Here is a 20,415-nt window from a genome sequence, read left to right on the forward strand (position 1 = left end):
TGACAGTGTCTTGCCCTGTAATGGCCCCCTGTTCTTCTGAGCCCAGGTGGATGTCAGAACTTGTGACAGCATGGGACATTTCCACATGAAATCCATAGATGTCCAGCTTCGTAATCAGTAACCACTGCCACATGTGTTCTCTGCAGCCCCTTGGCCAGAACCCTGAGCAGACTCCTTCTAGAGCACTTTGGAGGTGAAATGCTTGGAATGCATTGTCTCTCTCAGACACACCTAGTACCTGCACTTGGCCCACCAATTCCCCTTCCTGGGCTGTCTGTCTCCGCCCTTGCCCCTTCCTGTTCCCACTCAAATGTCATAATTCTGGGTGATGGTTTCTGAACACAGAGAACTTGTAATAGCTCCACAGTTGGATCTGCTTCTTCAGCACAGGGATGGAGACATTTATTTCCTTTTGCTTGTATACTCATCAAAAAAGAAAGCCTCTAATGTGTGTGATTTTAGGAAAATCACTTCATATCTTTCAGTTTTCTTATTTGTCAAAAGAGGGTAATTCTACTCCAGGTTTTGCAAAAGCTAAAAAAACAAAAACAAAAACAGAAACAAAACTGAGGTGCTAAAAAGCTTGGGCAAAGTCACACTGTAACTTGAGAGATTTGCACATAGACTGATATCACTAGAAACTGGAGATTTTTTATTATTACTATTACTATTATTATTTTTGTAACATGCCTGTGATGCTTCTAGCAGGGAAATCCTGGAGGCAAGACCCTTGAGGAGAGACGTTCTAGCCTGGATGCCGAGATAGACTCGCTGACTAGCATCTTGGCCGACCTTGAGTGCAGCTCGCCCTACAAGCCTCGGCCTCCACAGGTAAGATCCTTCTGTAAATATGGCCACATTGCTGGCCACAGAGAGTCCACAGTTACCCAAGAGAACATGCTGCGTCTTATTGCCTTTCCGTTCTTTTTTGATCTTCTCAGGGTCAGCGGTCTATGTTGTCTTTTTATTGAATAAATATCAACGTATGTTAGTTGACAGAAAGCTTTTAAATTGAATTTGCTAGTATTTTTTTTTTAATTTTTTTTTTTCAACGTTTATTTATTTTTGGGACAGAGAGAGACAGAGCATGAACGGGGGAGGGGCAGAGAGAGAGGGAGACACAGAATTGGAAACAGGCTCCAGGCTCTGAGCCATCAGCCCAGAGCCCGACGCGGGGCTCGAACTCCCGGACCGCGAGATCGTGACCTGGCTGAAGTCGGACGCTTAACTGACTGCACCACCCAGGCGCCCCTGAATTTGCTAGTATTTTTTAAAAGAATACAAGATGTTTGAAATGTTGTGAAAATTAAATTTCTTCTTATTTTATTGCACTGTTCTTTTTCTGACTTTCCCTGTGTGAACTCTTTTGTTGTATGTCTGTATGGTCTTCACAAATAGGATTTAGCATGGCTATGTTAAAGTTAAGGTGAGGGCTATATCTTCTGTAAAGAAACCTCTTATGTTGGATGTTAAAGTGGCTTTCGTTTTCTGGTTGTTTTTGTAAGTAATGCTATGAGGGACATGTTCATGTATATTTTCTTTTTAAAAATATTTTTCAGCGTTTCCCAAAGTTTATTTATTATTTATATTTGAGAGAGAGAGAGAGCGTAAGTGAGGCGGGAGGGGCAGGGGTGGGGTAGAGAATCCCAAGCAGGCTCCATGCTGTCAGCACAGAGGCCAACATAGGGCTCGATTCCATGAACCATGAGATCATGACTTGAGCTGAAATCAAGAGTCAGACGCTTAACCAACTGAGCCACCCAGGCGCCTCTCATCTATGTTTTCCTGGGATCTCTTTCTCTGTCTCAGATTTCCTCGGGTTGGGATTTCTTCACTGAGGAGTATAATCACTTTCTTAACTTTTCTTTCCAAAGATTCGGAATAGCTTTCACTATTATACTCCTCAGTCTCACCAGAATTAGTGGTAGCAATTAGAATCTGTTTTTTGATTCTAATGGAGCCTTGATATGAGCTCTTCGGTGCATTTCTTTGCTTACTTTAGAGCGTGGCTATTTCTCTGCTCCATAGTTTATTATCTACATTTCAGAAGCTGAGCTTCCACTGCTGTTGGCCGGCTCCCCTCCTTCAGGTCTTAGGAAGGCAACGGTAAATCTATTCTAGGGCTTCCGAGTCCTCACAAGACAGCCAGCAGAACTCTAGGTGCAAACATGGGATTGGCACCGTCGTCGCTGTTGTTTGACTGGAGTGATGTTTGTTTGACTAAGTGACAGCGCATACGGCACTCTGAGTCTCACTCTGGCTCTTGAACAGCAGCTCCTGAATTCATGATGGTTTCTTTCACGAACGAAAACCCTGTCCTGCCTCTCCGCTGTCACCCATTTCCACACGTAAGGTGGGAGTACTTTCCTCTTTACCTCTTTACATAGTCCCATTGCCTTTTCTGAACACATAATGGGTTCATCAGCCGTGTGGGGGCACCAGGCAAAAGACACCAGAGCTTAGTGGTTCCTCACCTGTCTTGGCTCTTGGCTCTTGGCTCCAGTAACAATGCATTTCATTTCTGGAAAAATGCCCTGAACTGCAGGTATGTAGCAGGCGCTGTGGTCTTTTGGGGGGACCTTTTGGGAGAAGGAAAGTCGGTGGTTGATAGGGCAAAAAAGAGAGCCAAGCCACCATCTTCCAAGAGCCCATGATTTCAGAAGTTAAACTATGGCAAATATGGTAGAAGCACGTGAAAGTAGTACTTTCTGAGTACTCAGAACTCTGAGAAGGTTTATCCGAAGACTTGCATGTTCAGCTACCGGGATGGGTGGCATTGGATTGTTGGGGTGCAGAGGGGAAAACAGCATGAGCTGTAAAGCAGGAAGGTCCAGGGTGTATTCGGAGAATGGCAAGCAGCAGACGAGGCCAATGAAGGCTTGGAGTGGGCTCTAGGACCAGATGGTTCCCTACTGCGAGTCTGTGGACACATGTGAATGCCAGATTGACATTTTGGCCTGATTTTTATAGACAATGGGGAATAGGTGAAGGTTCTTAAGCAGGGGAAAGCTAAAATTCATTTTGGATAACAACAACAAACCCAACAACAACATCGGGAAGGATGCAGGAGGATGAACCCAAGTCTGAGAATTATTCTTCAACATGCCTTGCTGACTTCATAAGCAAGCTTATGGCCATTGTTTGGTGCTAAACATTTTTCCAGTTCTACCCAGCAAATACCTCAAGCCCAGTTTCTCAGGACAGTGAAACCACTGACTTTTCATCTGGACTCATCTGTCTTCTGCTCAAATACTATTTTGACCCACCCTTTTTGTAATAGGACTTTTGCTTAATCTTTTTTTTTTTATCTCCTAAATTATTATACACTAATACACACTGGAGAGGTTCTGCCCAGAGTTTTTTGCTTAATATAGCATTCATTCTTTAAGGCTATGTCTGTGCCTGCCTCCCATAAATCACTGCATTTTAATGGATTATTCAGCAGCTCCGTTTCTGTTTGAGCCATCTTACTGTGCACACAAACTCGTAATCACTGATATTTGGACAGTACTTTACTGATTGTAAAGCACTTTTGCATTTTCTCACTTGAGTAAGGTACAGATATCTCAACTGCTAGATACAGATAGTGTGCTAACTTTGTAGATGAGGCAACTACGATGTGGCAGGTAAGTGACCTTCTCAGGGCACATGAGTACAGGGTGGGCACAGCTGGGCCTTGGCTTTTTTGTGTGTTTGGTTCTAAGTTCTCGAATAAGACAGAGGATGCCAGGATTTTTGTTTGTTTATGTTTTGTTTTTGTTTTTTTTTTTACCAGTGACAAACTATACAGTCATATGAGTAACGGTTTCCCTTAAATATGACTTTCTCCTAAAAAGTAAACCATTTAGAGGGTTAAAAAATGTTAATAATGGTAACCGTTAAATAGAGTAAGTTAAGAATTAGGAGAAAGATCTACTTTCATCGTGCCTAAAATTAAAGAGCGATCCTTTCTAACCTTTGTTTTATTATTCTAATTTAGGAAATCAAGAGTTAATTTGGAGATACATCCCATTTTTCTGAATTATCTTCACTCTGGTGGAACTGAATTAGATGTGTTAGTATTTATTGGTTAACATAATTATATGCTGTGAGAACAATAATCACACACTTAAAATATTAAAAATTATGTGTCAAGAGAAGATGATATCTGCAGGAGACTATGTTGTGTTGTAATTAAAAGGTACTTGGAAAGTCCTAGAAATGCACTGTTAATGCCCAACTTTGATGTTTCCATTTTTGATCCAAAGCAAATTGCAAAATCTGTTGAGTCACGCGAACACTTAAAGTAGGCTAGTAGGTCTATGATTTCTCATTATTTAAGCAGGTATTGTATGCTTTCCCAAGCCCACCTCTGAATCACCTTTGTAAAGGCTGCTTTGATTCATGGATCTGAGGGAAAATGATGATATATGTGGAATATTTGCCGAGCGAGAGGTCCAAAAGAGCTCTATTCATGTAACTTAAAAAAAATGTCTGCGCTCTTAAAAATAGATTTTATGGAGCATTTTCCTCCTTTTTCCAAGCAAACGTTTCCTGCTCTCAGATTTCCCAACTTTAGTTTTGTGTGCTGATTTATCTATTTTTTATTTTGGGAAATGTTGCTTAATTTTACATATTCATTCATTCACCTAACATTTATTGAGATCCCACTGTGGCTTAGACATTGGAAATACAAAGATCAGTATCAACAGGTCCTTGCTCTGGAATAATTCCTAGTCTTAGAGAAAAGACAAGCGCATAAACAATTCTAAAGGACACAAAAGGAAGACTTCCCTGTTGTGCTACTTGCAGTCACCATGTGACTTACCAGATGTTGAAATTGTTGGAAAATCAAAACTAGGAATATCAGCATTATACTTTATGCCTTTCTACAGAAGTGTCCAGGAGGACCTCACAGAGCAGGGAGCAGGTGTACTTACTTGGTTGCATATATCATGGGAAGCGTGTGGGATTCAAGGTACCAGAAAAACAGGAATGAGGAAGCCAGGGAATGTTGAAAGCGAATGCCTTGCTTGAAGAATGAGTTAGGGACATTGTGACATATAGGGTATGTGGAATGCAAAGGGCAATGGTGGATGAAGGAATCACATGTACTTAATACCTAGGGAGCCCTCTTGATGCCCAAGGACTCATAGTAAGAGGAGGAATCAGCGGGAGGGGGAGATGGGGTGGGGGGCGTGGGGGGTGTTATGGGTAGCAACTCCTACAGCTTCTTGCTGCATTGGAATTGGGGGTAATTTTAAAAACAAATTTCATAATGTAAAAGTATATACATCTGTGACACTTCACAGAGGTATGCAATTATACTACCTCCATGTTTGAAACTAAAATTTCTGATCATTTCTATATGTGTGTGTTAGTTTTGGACGAACAGGTGTGAGAAGGTCAGAGGTAGTTAATGCATAAACCACAGACCCAATATGATCATAGAGTATCAGAGCTTAAGTGAGCTTTGGAGGTCATGTTGCCAAACACTTGCTTTGCAGAAGGCAAGTTTTTCCCCAGACAGGGAAAGAACATTGCTCAGTGAGGCTCAGTTAGAGGCAAGATGAATGATTGTCTTTTTCCTGAACCATGTCAGAATGGTTCTCTGTGGATGATAACAACAACCAGGGGACAGTTTGGTTCTTTTTAGCATCTCAATTAGTTTATTCCACGGTGTCTCTCTTTTGTGATACTTCTCCTAAAAAATGTGTCTTGGAAACATAACAAAGGAGTAGGTAAAGAACATACCTCCAAAGTAAACAGAAAACTTATTACCATTTAGCACCTGTGAGATAGTATGTAACTAGACCCCACCCATTGAACATCATTTCTTGGTAGAAGTGCAGCTACACGAGGGATCCATTGCAATTCTGTCAATTTCTTAGAAGACAGAGGATAAATTGTGGGCTTGTTTTTCCATTCTCCCAGCGAAGGCAGAGCTGGAATGCTGGTCTTCCAATTCCTAGAACAAAGCTGCCTCTTCTTCCTATAAGGAGTGTGGTAGTGTTGGAGCTGGTGTCTAGCTGACCTGGAAGATCTTTCACGTAGTTTATATTAATATTTCATGGTAACGTTTGAATCAAGTTGCTTTTGAATTGATAATGGACAAAATTGATAAAGGGATTTCATTATCCTCATTCATGCCAGTATAAAAATTTTTGGAGAAATTTTGGAGATAAGGATAGGGTTGGGGATAGTTTGGTAGCTTAGACTCCAAATTTGCCAGTAAGAAAACTACTGTCTTCTCAATTCCATGTGACCATCTCTCTAGAAAGAACTTCACTTGTGTGAACTGCCACCTCACCAGGCTGACCTTCCTTTTCTTTATTTCTACAATGGACATGGTACTAGCCCTTTGTCTGAGATGTCATTTGCAAATATCTTTTCCTGTTCTGTCCGTTGCCTTTTAGTTTTGTTGATTGTTTCCTTTGCAGTGCAGAAGCTTTTTTATTTTCATGAGGTCCCAATAGTTCAATTTTGCTTTTAATTCCCTTGCCTTTGGAGACGTGTCAAGTAAGAAATTGCTGTGGCTGAGGCCAGAGAGGTTTTTCCCTGCTTTCTCCTCTAGGGTTTTGATGGCTTCCTGTCTCACATTCAGATTCTTCATCCATTTTGGGTTTATTTTTGTGAATGGTGTAAGAAAGTGGTCTAGTTTCATTCTTCTGCATGTTGCTGTCCACTTCTCCCAGCACCATTTGTTAAAGAGACTGGTCTTTTTTTCCATTGGATATTCTTTCCTGCTTTGTCAAAGATTAGTTGGCCATACTTTTGTGGGTCCAATTCTGGAGTCTGTGTTCTATTCTGTTGGTCTTTGTGTCTGTTTTTGTGCCAATACCATGCTGTCTTGATGATTACAGCTTTGTAGTAGAGGCTGAAATCTGGGATTGTGCATGAAAAACCTCTCTGACCTCAGCCTTAGCAATTTCTTATTAGACACTTCTCTAAAGAAGACATTCAGATGGCCAGCAGGCACATGAAAAGATGCTCAGTGTCGCTCCTCATCAGGGAAATACAAATCAAAACCACACTCAGATACCACCTCACACCAGTCAGAGTGGCTAAAATGAACACATCAGGAGACTATAGATGCTGGAGAGGGTGTGGAGAAACGGGAAACCTCTTGCACTGTTGGTGGGAATGCAAACTGGTGCAGCCACTCTGGAAAACAGTGTGGAGGTTCCTCAAAAAATTAAAAATAGACCTACCCTATGACCCAGTAATAGCACGCCTAGGAATTTACCCAAGGGATATAGGAGTGCAGATGCATAGGGGCACTTGTACTCCAATGTTTACAGCAGCACTTTCAACAATAGCCAAATTATGGAAAGAGCCTAATGTCCATCAACTGATGAATGGATAAAGAAGTTGTGGTTTATATATACAATGGAATACTAGTTGGCAATGAGAAAGAATGAAATATGGCCTTTTGTAGCAACATGGATGGAACTAGAGAGTGTTATGCTAAGTGAAATAAGTCATATAGAGAAAGACAGATACAATATGTTTTCACTCTTCTGTGGATCCTGAGAAACTTAGCAGAAGACCATGGGGCAGGGGGAAGGAGGAAAAAAAGTTACAGAGAGGGAAGGAGGCAAACCATAAGAGACTCTTAAAAACTGAGAATCAACTGAGGGTTGAAGGGGGGTGGGAGGGAGGGGAAAGGGGGTGATGGGCATTGAGGAGGGCACCTGTTGGGATGAGCACTGGGTGTTGTATGGAAACCAATTTGACAATAAATTTTTATATTAGAAAAATAAAATAAAATAAAATGGGCATGGTAACTACAATTGCTTCCCGTTTGCAGAAATACAATATTGTTCTAGAGCTACAAGGAATAAGATGTTGTCTCAAAGCAGCCTTTCACTCAATTCTTCCTGTTTTGTTTTGGAATTGTTAGCTTGTGGAGCTTGCTTTAAAGCTTTAGGGCTTTGAAGATTTGGAGCTTATCCTTTCTGAATGTTGTTTACCCTATAAATGATGTATTTATCTTCCTAATTTAAGGCATTTAGCAATTGCTAGAACTTCTTAGCCTATTTGGAAACCGAGTACATAAATGCTGTTTGGTCACATGGGCACATCTCTAATTACACTACCTGGGCTCCCACACTAAGTTCTTTTCATAGAACACTAATCTATGAGACAACCTGAGAAAATATTTCTCAGTGAGTGTGTGTTGTATGGAAGGCTTTTTATTAGGAATTCATGTGGCCCGAGGGCTTGGAGTCAGTGTAATCAGGGTGGAGTCTCGTGGTGCCGTGGATCTTCTATTCTCTTGCGCTCCCTGTTCTAGCTTGCAGAAGCCATGAACAGCTGCAGGGGAGATTAATTAGTAATTAAATTTTTAATGTTTTGTATCATTCAGAGCAACCCAAACATGTAGGCCACTGGGACATGAAAGCCACGGCACATCGATGCTGTAATGGGGACGCAGTCTATCCCCGCAGAATGGGCCCTTGCTGGTTTTTATTTGGCTTCTTGAGAATTGAGATCAGATCTGGGTCTTATGCTGTTTGAAAAAGGGAATAGGTGTGGATGGCTTTATCTTCCTTTCCCTATATTCTCTTGGGAAAAATTTAGGAGCGTCTTGTGATTTGTTAGGGAAAATAAAAGCCATAGTTGCCTATATATCTGTATTGTCTGTTTACTAATAGCTTTCTTTGAGAGCTATGGGGAAAGTTAACGCTCTGTAGAAACCTCATATATATAAGATATGAGTGGGAGTACAATAAAATAAAATGTGGGAAAATTCCATTTGAGAAGAAAAACAGATCTTCATTTGCACTGTCCATGTTTAGAAGATACGGTTTATTTTGAATTAGTCTGTACCTGTCGGAGAACTTCAACAGTTAAAGAACAATGAGATGGGGGTGGAGGAGTGGTTAGCTGACTCAGAAGGTGCATGCCAAGAGTTTGATGACGGGCAATTAATTTTTAGATTGTATATAATTGCATCTCAATAACATTTATACCTCCTCCTTTTTTTTTTTTTAGAAGGTGATGCTTCTGTTTGTGTCCTATGTGACAAATCACAATAAAGTTAAATTTTAATCTTTGTTTTGAGTGCCATGAAAATGTAACATTTTTCCGAGTGGAAATTTAGGCCGAAAATATACTGTGGATCACGACTGTACAAAACTATCACACAGAAATTTCCATTTCACCTACCCCAGTGTAAGAATGTGCTCCTAGTGTGTACCTTAGGTTAGCCCCTGGCAGTGATGGAGCTGAGCAAGCGGCTCCTGCTGAACACCATGCAGAAGCCAGCCCCTGCCTGGGAGACTGGGGTGGGTGAGGGGTTATCTATGGTGCCTTGGCCGTGGTCTCTGGGGTAGCCTTTAACTGATTTATCTGCCAGACCTTGATGAGTCCTTGGCTCCGAGGTGCTTGTGTGTTACATTGCACAGCATCACTCCATCCAGGCCTTGGTTGAAAGAGAAATGCACAAGGCTGACTCCCGACGTTCTTCTTTTTTCAACAGCATCTTAGTGGAAATGATTAGCTCTGTGTCCACACAGAAGCACACATCACATTTGCAAAGTTAAAGAGCTTTCTTGCCTGGACTGGTTTCCTTATTTCTTTCATCTTCTCCCACTGTTTAAATATCTGTTTTGGTGGTAGCCTTGCTCTGAAACCCCATGGTCCTCCCCTACCTTTTTTTTCAATTTAAAAAGAAAATAAACAGCAGAGTACAGATCCAGCTACATATATATGTATATGTGTGTGTATATGTGCACATATATGTATATATGTACATGTATATATGTGTATATATACACATACATATATATGTACATGTATGTATATATGTATATATGTACATATAAGTGTGTATATATATACACACATATATTTATGTGTTTATTATGTATGTATGTATTATGTATTTATTTATTATTTTTTTTTGCTTAAAGTGATTAGACTTTACCGTTGTAAGTACATATGAAAATTACATTTTAGGCATATCTCTGATAAGATATTGTCATTGTCCATTTTGATACCCATTTCTTATGTGCTGTATAGCCAAACTAAAGTAAAATGGTGATAATGATGGGTGTCACTAGACAGAAGGTTGGAGGTGGTTAATAACCAGTTCTACATATCACCGTTTGTCACGGTGAATAACTGGTCTGTTCTCCACACAAAATATCACACTGGACTATAACTGTTAAGGTTCTTTTCACACTGTGGAAAAACTACCAGGAAAGTCATACATTGCCTTTCGGTGAATATATTAAATACCAGTTTAAAACTGTAATTTGTGGTGTTTCATAGTTTGAGCATACATATTTCCTTATAAAACTCTAAGCTGGAATTTTATTGAAATAAAAGATACCAATTGGGCACAGACTTCTGTTGAACCAGCAGGTAATAGTTTTCATTTGTAAGTGCAGACAGGGCCACTCGTGAATTTTGGAAGGTGTTTCTCGGCTTGGTCCCTGGGTCCTCACCCAAATGTCCTCCTAAACTGTGGAGTCATATTGGAGTTCAAGGCCATAGAAGGGAATTGGAGTGCGTTTTGCTGTACTGAATCACACCTTACTTAAGTAAAGTAAAACATCTTATAACTTTATTCACAGAATATTCCTTACTGAGATAACCTAAAAGTGTGTAATGCCTTAAGCTTGAACAGCAAAGAAGTAATTGTGAGAAATACCAGACTATGAAGTCCTTGAGGCAGGATTATCTTTTGTTTCCTGACATATAAGAGACTGACAAATTCATATTTACTGAATAAATGAGAAATGTTGTCATCAAGTTCAGTAATGATGTAAGTATCCATACCCTAGAGGTCTGTCAGATAATCCCATCTGGATTTGACTTTGGGCTAGTGCATGGTAAAGGTAGAGCTGCTTTCTAATTTTTCCAGAGGGAATATGTATTTACATCAATACAAAATATGTACAACTGAGGCAAATGACTTTTGTTAAAGACAACTGAATGATGGCTGTTGATTCAGCTAACGTTTCAATACTATACCATTCTGTTATTTTGGGGATGGTATAAAAATTAAACATCAAGTTATTTTCTGTATCCTCTATAGAATTGCTGAATATATTACTCAGTGTTTCCTAATACAAAGATCAATGTGATAAATTCTTTGAATTCAACGATAGGAGACAACGGTTACCTGACTGATGAACTGATAGATATTTCCTTTCTTCAGGAAAAAAAAAAATGCAGGATTATCATATGACTCTTTTTGCTTGGGCTTCTATGATTCATCTTCTCCTTCCTTTACCACATCAGGTTTCTGATACCTCCTGACCAGTATTTGAAATGTCATAAATAAATGCCAGTTATAAGCCATTTCAAAACTAATTAATTCCCTAAATCTAATTCATGCTTTTTAAATGAAAATAAGCTTTGAATCTGTGTACATATATGTGCCTGTAAACATCCACAAAATATGTAAACTTCAGACTTTTTAAAAAGAGGGGGTTTAATTCTAAGTGGATTCTTTGCTTATATTGGTAGTAAACACTGGTTCCATTAGAGTAACATATTCTTTTGGTATAAATAAAAATATAAGATTTAAAGTGGGCTAAAGAGATAGAATATTTATTTGTCTCTTTTTTTTAATGTTTATTTATTTTTGAGAGAGAGAGAGAGAGAGAGAGAGAGAGAGAGAGAGACAGGGCATGAATGGGGGAGGGGCAGAGAGAGAGGGAGACACAGAATTAGAAGCAGCTCCAGGCTCTGAGCTGTCAGCACAGAGCCCGCCACGGGGCTCGAACCCACAAACTGTGAGATCATGACCTGAGCCAAAGTCGGACGCTTAACCCACTGAGCCACCAGACACCCCATTATTTGTCTGTTTTAAGAAATGTGGAATTTCTTGAAACTTGAAGTACTAGCAGCCATGTGCACAAGACCATTACCTGAATCATTGTGAAATGTCTTGAACTCTTTTTTTATATTGGACCACTTATATGAAAATAGTGGAGAATACTGCTTCCTAGATGCTGCTAGATGTGCTAAGCTCCTTAGCAGTAAGGAATCTTCTTGGCTCTCTCTGCCACCCAACCTACACAGAGTGATGTTTTACTTCCCAAATGGCCAACTTATGTTAAATTGATCCTTACCCAGGCAGTCAAAGTCAGGAAACAGTTTTTATAAACAGCATCCTGGATGACATAATATTCTATGTAATATTAATTTTAGGGCTCCTTTTCTCATCAGCCAACCCAGCATAGCTAAAAGTTATGATGTTCAACTCTGTTTATGGGGAAATCTATTTTAACAGTCACTTGTAGATCAGACCTCACAACCAGCAAGGGAAGAAAAAAGAGGGAGGATTAGAGTGGTCTGTTTGCAGCTGTTAGAACAAGTTTCCTGGAGCTCCTTCTGAAGTAAGGGTATGAATGGAGATGTCATTCAGGCCATTACTTCTCTACCATTATCCATCATATTGGATGAGCAAAACAGAAAGAAACAATGGGAATTATGGCTGGAGACATGAGAAAAGGACTAAAATGTATCGTGAAAACTGGGACTCTTGGAGAATGGTTTTGTGAGAAGATAAATGGGATTCAAGAAGGCGGTGGCCATTGTATATGATTTTCCAAGAACTACTTGGAGTTTCTCTCTTATTCATTGATTGATTTCTTCACTCATTTATTCACTTTTTTTCCCCTTTTAACCATTGATTGCTGAATTGAACATAAAATTTCTGTTGAATTGTTGAAAAATATTAAAGAAGACCTAAGTGAGTAGAGAGACATCCTGTGTTCATTGCTTGGAAGATGTACTATGAAGATGGCGTGCTCCCCCAGTTGTTCTACAGGTTCAAAGCAATCCCTATCAGAATTCCACTTTTCTTCTTTGTAGAAGTTGACAAGCACATTCTAAAATACATATAAAAATTTAAGGGACCAAGAATAGCCAAATTAATCTTGAAAAACAAAAGTAAAAGACTCACACTTCCCACTTTCAAAACTTTACTTCAAAGCTATAAGAATCAAGCTGTGTGGTACTGGCATGAGTATACCTGTAGATCAGTGGGCTGGGATCGAGAGTCTAGAAACAAACCTTTATTTTTATGGCCTCCTGATTTTCAACAGAGGTGCAAAGACATTCATGGGGAAAGAATACTTTTTCAACTGGATATCCACATGCAAAAGAATGAAGTTGGATCTGTACCTCAGATCACATACAAAAATTAACTTACATTGGATCAAAGACATAAATATAAGAGGTGAAACTATAAAATTCTTAGAGAAAATATAGGAGTGATCTTCATGACCTTGAATTAGTCAGTTAACACCAAAAGCACACACAATTGAAGAAAAAAAATAGATACATTGCACTTCTTTGAAAGTAGACACTTGTGTGCCTCAGGTGACACCATCAAGAAAGTGAACAAGCAACCTATGAACTGGGAGAAGACGTTTGCAAGTCATATGTCTGATATAGCCTATGTTAAGACTCTTACAACTCCAGGAAAAGGCAGATAACCCAATCAAAAAACAGAGGATCTGAATAGATATATCTCTAAAGTTCCAGAAGAAGCTAGTGCACATAGGAAAAGATGCTTGATGTCATTAGTCATCCAGGAAATGATCAAATGAAACTACAATGAGATACCCCTTCATACACACTAAGATGGTTGTAAACAAAAAGACAGTAACACTTGTTGGCAAGGATGTAGTGAAATTGGAACTGGCATTCATTGCTGGTTGATTGTAAGACAGTACAGCCACTTTGGGAAAAGTCTAGCAGTTTCTCAAAAGATATGACATAGAACTATCATGAGACCAAGAAATTCTATTCCTATTATATTCAAGATGAGTTAAACGTATATCCGCATAAAAACCTGTACATAAGTGTGCATGGGAGCATTATTTGTAATAGCTCCAAAGTGGAAACAACTTAAATATCAATCAGTTGACGAATGAATAAACAAAAGGTGGCATATCCATAAAGTTGAATATTATTTAGCTATAAAATGGAATGAAATGCTGACACATGCTATAACTATGGATGGACCTTGAAAGCATTACGCTATAGGAAAGAAGCCAGACACAAAAGACTTTATATTGTATGATTCCATTTATATGAATAGGCAAATCTATAGACACAGAAATATTCATTCCTGGTGGCTGGGTGGTGGGGAGAATAGGGAGTGACTACCAATATGTACAGGAGTTGTTTTGGGAATGATTAAAATATTCTGGAATTAGGCAGAATTAGCCAATGGTATTGATTTCACAGTCTTTGAATATGTTAAGAACCAGTGATTTTACATTTTTGAAGTAGATTTTATGGTATGTGGATGCTGTCTTAATTGAAAATATTTTTTTTAAAGCTCTGTGTTGAGCAGTATGCCTGGAATACAGATATAAAATTGTGCATGGCCTCTGCCTTAAATAAGTTCACCATCTATTGGGAAAATCCAGACTGACAATTACAGCAGAGAATTCATCCTAGGGAAGATGCATGTACAGGCTAGCTCTAGAGAGCAGAATAAAGATCAGTATTTAGAAGCAAAGCGGTCAGCAATACAGTGTAAGGGCAATGCCTTTCTAATAGTAAGGGCAGTTAAAGTTCAAAGTAGCTTGCCTTAGAGGATTGCAAGTTTGCCTTCACTGGGGGCATTTGGAATGATACTCTGGCATTGGCCAAGTGCATTTTTTAAACTTTCTAAACCTCGTTTATTAATCTTGGTTAATAACATATCTCGAAGTTGACATGAGGGTCACATGAAGTAATGGGTGTGTGTCTAACGTGTGAATACACTATCTTGCACGTAACACTGTGATCACTGTCATTCCCCCCACCATCATCATTATCAAATGAATTTTGGCAAGAATTCTGGAAAGGAATTCAGGCAACAGATGGGAAAAATTGATTTGAATGATGCTAGTATTTCATGGTACTCGTATTCTTGGTTGCAAGGCTTGGAGTTTTCTGTTCCCTGATATAAAATTTGGAAAGAAGTACAAAAGACCTTGATTCTATTCCAGGTCCCTAAATTGACTATTTCTGTTTCTAAGACAAACTACTCAGCCTCAATAATGGCTTTGTGCTGTTTGCCGTGATAGCTAGTACAGATGTGTGATTTATTAGCATTGTTACTGACAAGAATCTCCAGTGACCTTGGAAGACGGCCTTTGTGACTATCAGTAGAACTCTGGTTGACACTGAGAAGGATTGTAGGTGAGATAGTGTGAGGGTCAAGCAGAAGGAGACCACTTCCTTGATTTTGCAAAGAACATGTCATCCCTTGAAAAGAAACAAGTGGAACAACCTAGTTAGACCTCTGGAAACAATTATTTAAGATTTGTTAAGAGGTCCAGAATTTCCGTGATTGGCCAGGACATCTAGTGGATAGTTACTACCTCTCTCTGGGTCTGTTTCAATATCTATCTGTAAATTGGACCTGAGGAATGACGTCGTTTCTTATGGTGATTCTAGCTTTGAGTTGCCATGGCTTTTGCCCCACATAAGAGAAAAAACTCTATTGATTTTCCTGTCCTTTTATTACTTAGGTATAGGCAATTTTTCTTTAAGATTAGAGTTGAAGTTGACAGAAGTCACTGTGTGAAACCAGAGGGAAGTTTCTGCAAACTGAAAGACAGAGTTTATGTGTTTTTCTTTAAGATAATTTGAACCCAAATTCATGGTGTTCGAGATGATTTGGAACCTATCTCATAGCCTTTGAGATTATTTGAAAGACAGTATGTTGCTGTCCTCTATCCTTTGTCCAGTCCTTTTGGTTATTTCTGTGGCTTCTAATGCATAGACTGGAAAGCCAGAATTAGAGCAATAACCAGTCTTGTCCTTTCATCTGACATGTGCATGAATCATCAACATCTGTTTCTGTGCATTACACCATAATCCCTCTTGTAATTGAGCAAGGTTCGCTTTAAAAACAAAAATCATGACTTATGAACTTGTCACAATTTAATAAGCCTATCATTGGACTCTTGGTATAATTTGTTCTTATTATATCTCTCGATTGCAGAGACTAAAGCATGTAAAACTATGGTTAAGTTACTCTTTGTCCTTCGGAATGCCCTGGAGGGCTTGTTACACACAGATAGCTGGATTCACACCCCCACCCCAAAATTTCTCCAGTGGGGCCCAAGAATTTGCATTTCAAGAAGTGCTTAAATGGTTCTGTAGTTGGGACCACACTTTGAGAACCTTCAAAGCTGCTTGTCAACCAAATGTTTTGTAAATAGCACCTTCTTCCTCCTTTCTTTCATCTCTACAGCTGTATTAAGGCTCTGCCCTTGTCAACAACAGACACTAGCCTGACATCTTCAGTTCCTGCATAGGAAACCCTTACTCAGAGAAATGTCTTTGTCTGGCTACATAGTAAGTTGACAGAACCTACAACATTTGTATTGTCGTTCATCAAGCATGATCTGCAACTGCGATTCTTGGAGTGAGCATTTAGATTTAGAAAACTAGAATTCCACTTGTAGCTTGGCCATGTTTGGAAGCGTGAATTCAGTTATTTTATCTCTGAACCTCATTTTTATTACCCATGATATGAAACATTCTCTGCTTACCATCTATGTTTCTGTGAATAGTTGATGGCATATTGTGCATTGAAGTACTTTGTAAACTATGAAATGCTATACAAATATTTTTTTCAACCTCATCCCAGTTATGAGATGGAGTATCTTGCTAAACATAATGTATTTTATGATAAGCGTGTCCTTCCCCCACTCATCTAGGGTAAATACCAACTTTGCTAACTTCTCAGGAGGAAGTAGTACAGTATAAACTTGCCACCTTTTGCATACAATTCTTTCGTTTCCTTCCTACATTGAGTTATCTCCTAATTTGCTTTCAAAGGAGGCAGTTAGAACTTGTCATTTAACTATTTCTGCATCTGAATACATACATGTATGGGAGATGCAGTCACATGTATATTCACATTATGAATTTTTCTTCTAGTATCCTGGTAAGATACCCTAACAAGTCACATTCATTAAGAATAAAATAAGTGAGTTGCTATTTTGCTAGAAATTAATCTCTTTTTTTGGCATTTGCCGTGGAAAGAAAACTGAGTTGTGCCAGGAGAAATGGATTCTCCTCCCAGTTCTGCAATTAACAGGTTGTGTAAAATAAGTCAGTTCCTCTCTCTAAGCCTCAGGTCCCCATTTGTAAATGATGTTAGTTCTTACTCATTCCTTCCACTCTCAATGTCTATGATGTTGCAGTTATAAGGCAGCTTTTAAATGATGTCTCTCATTTTCTTGAGACGCTCTGAGGGAGTACGCATGTTGACTTGATTCTATTCTAGTAGAATAGAATCTTTCATGCTTGAGGCCTGACATTTGCTTTTGTCTTGATGCAGTAAAACTCCTCCATACCTTTCCTTCAGGATGTGGCTGGTCCCTGTGGAGACCTCTCTAGGTTTCTTAAGGCTATATTTCTGTTGGTGTGCTTGGAAATAGAAGAAGAGGATTATGTTCTTTTTTTGCCTCCTTGGATGGATTTGTCAGGGGTGGGGGGTTGGCAAGGCTTTCGTGTTTTTAGTGAGCTTTTCCCTTCAGTAATATTCAGAGGATCTCCCTTATTAACACATAGTAAAAAGTATTAGTTCTATGTTGTTGTGCAACAAATTGTTTAAAAACCTAACAGCTTAAAAAATACATTTTCTGGGGCGCCTGGGTGGCGCAGTCGGTTGAGCGTCCGACTTCAGCCAGGTCACGATCTCGCGGTCCGTGAGTTCGAGCCCCGCGTCGGGCTCTGGGCTGATGGCTCGGAGCCTGGAGCCTGTTTCCGATTCTGTGTCTCCCTCTCTCTCTGCCCCTCCCCCGTTCATGCTCTGTCTCTCTCTGTCCCAAAAAATAAATAAACGTTGAAAAAAAAATACATTTTCTGATGTTTTTCCATGGGCTAGAAATCTGGGCACAGCTTAGCTGAACCATCAGTTATCTTCCAAGTCTGCAATCAGGGTATTGTCCCAGAGTCTCATCTGAGGGCTCGATTGGGGAATGATCTGCTTCTAAGCTCAGGGAGTTATTACCAGGTTCAGTTTTACCTGGGTTGTTGGACAGAGGGCCTTAGTTTTTAGCTTCCTGTTGGTTGGGGACTGCTCTCAGCTCCTCACCGTATGGACCTCTTCAATATGGCAACTCATTACATCAAAGCATGGAAGCTTGGAAGGCAATAGGTAGAGTGTGTTCATAAGATGTAAGTCATACTCATTTGTGACCTAATCTTGGAAGTGACATCCCATCACATTACTGCATTCTTTTTGTTAGACGTAAGTGATTAGGATCAGACCCCACTCAGGATGAGGGGATTATGCAAGGCTGTGAATATAAAGTGGGAATCATTGGTGGCCATTTTGGAAACCTGCCTACTACAGAACAAGGTAGAATTAGACTTATCATCTGCAGGGATGTAGCACAAACATCAATTCACTTGTGGAATCTGGTGGATGTGTGAAGTTAAGGGGTGGGGAGAGCAGGTGAGATATCAGGAGAAGAATGCAACCAAGAAGATGTAAGCGGTTATGAAAGGCTCCAACAGACATAGGAGGAATTGCACACTCTGAGAACATTAGAGCTAGATTGGGTTTGGAGATCTTTTGATCTATTTTCTCAAAGAATCCAAGGCTTATAGAGGGTCACAGTGATGGTAGCTGAGCGAAGAATTGGGCTGAAGTCCTCAAACCCCTTTCTTCAGATTGTCAGCTTGTTATTATGGAAATACCTCTGAACTGGGAGTAAAGAGATTTGTTCTTGTAACTTTTGATTTGCTTGTGAGTAGCTGTGTGACCTGGATCAAGTTACTTCCTTGAGTTATGGTTACTCAGTCTACATGAAGCTATCATTTGTTCATGTATAGTTATGTGCCTCATGAACACATTAGCTCTTGTTTGTGAAAATCCTTTAAAAACTATATAAAATTCTTTATAAACTATATATATTATTCTTTATCAGCCTTTAGAAAAAAAGCATGTGTTTTGCTGAAATTAATGACCTAAGTTTGAGGCAAGCAAGCACCTCCTCCTGCCACAAAACATGAGTATTAGTTCATTGAAATACAGATAATTTTATCTTTTTCTATGTCAGTGTAAGTCATCTATTGGTACATGATGAACTACCCAAAAACATAGCACTGTTTATTTTACTCATGAATCTCTAACTTTGGTAGTGTTCCATGAGGATGGCTTATCCCTGCTCTGGGAAACCAGCTCAGATCACTTGACTTGCGGGTGGAAAATTCACTTTTAGCTTAGATGAGTAATGACCAGTGTTTGTTACCAGGAGCTTGGCTGGAGCTGTGCATCTGGAACCATGGTTTCTTTCCATGTGCATCTTCCACAGGCCGGTGGGGCTTCCTCATAACCTGATGGCCGAGGATCACAATCACAAGGGCAGATGTCGCCCAAAGGGATGGTAGACATGCATGCATTTTTCATGACTTAGTGTCATATAGTGTCATTTCCACTGTAGGGTGTTGTTTGAGGTAGTCACAAAGACTCGCATAAGCTCAAGGACAGAGGACACAGACTCCACCTTTTGATGGGGTTGTGGCAAGGTTCTATATGAACATGTGTGCAAGAGATACTGTTGTGGCCATCTTTAGAAAATACAGTCTGCCATTGTGTTGTATTATATTCTATCATGCCATAGTCTATCATATCATATCAGAATGGTTTATGGTATATTGGTTTCTATTATTAAGTACTTATTACGTGCCAGACACGTTGGCAGTTCTGTAAGTCTCTTAGAGTTCACTTAACTCACACAGCAACCCTGTGCATTAGTTGTTATTCCCGTTTTCACAGATGTGGAAACCAAAGATGTTCATTTTAAGTCAGTTGTCTAAGGTCAAACCAGCTCGTAAGTTGCAGAGTTCAGATTTAAATCCAGTTGATCTAATTCTGGAGCCCCTACATTCAACCCCTCTGCCAGATTGTTTCTGTGTTTTTCTCTGTATCACGCTCTGTATCACGCCGCTTCCTTTCTCTTACCTGCACTTTCTGCACCCCCGTCTTCATCCGTCTATGTGAGCAAGAGTGAGTGGACAGAGAGGCAGACTGATTAGGGAGGAATCACATGCAGGAAGTAATACCTTTGGAAAGGATGGACCTGAGCCTGTCCTTAGGCACTCCAGGGGTTAGTGCTAGGAGGCCCCAAGAAAGGAAGCCGCATGTCACCGGTTCTGTTCAGAGTTTACAGTGGCTGTGATTGTGCCTTTAATTTAAAAAGACATGTAAGAGTCTAAGGAAATCCAGGGAGAACAGCTAAGTAAGAAGAGGTAGATCAAAAGGAAAGAAAGAAAGAAAGAAAGAAAGAAAGAAAGAAAGAAAGAAAGAAAAGAAAGAAAAGGAAAAGAAAAGAAAGAAAGAAAAGAAAAGAAAAGAAAAGAAAAGAAAAAAGAAAAGAAAAAGAAAAAAGAGAAAGAAAATGGGAACAGGACCAATATTTGAAAACTAACGGAGTTGAGAGGCGTCTA

General features: G+C 39.6%; 1 protein-coding gene across 4 annotated transcripts in view; it reads left to right on the forward strand.

The window, feature by feature from the left end:
• The window catches only part of LPP (LIM domain containing preferred translocation partner in lipoma), a 692,086-nt gene that overhangs the window by 342,948 nt on the left and 328,723 nt on the right, over positions 1-20,415 (forward strand). For all 4 annotated transcript variants that reach the window (XM_040481153.1, XM_040481156.1, XM_040481155.1 and 1 more), the window contains one exon: positions 706-831. In XM_040481153.1, coding sequence (XP_040337087.1) covers positions 706-831 — 126 coding nt within the window. The remainder of the gene's footprint in view (positions 1-705; positions 832-20,415) is intronic.

Source organism: Herpailurus yagouaroundi, unplaced genomic scaffold (assembly GCF_014898765.1).
Source record: "Herpailurus yagouaroundi ecotype Mexico unplaced genomic scaffold, PumYag 159, whole genome shotgun sequence".
In the NCBI taxonomy this organism is placed as follows: Eukaryota; Metazoa; Chordata; class Mammalia; order Carnivora; family Felidae; genus Herpailurus; species Herpailurus yagouaroundi.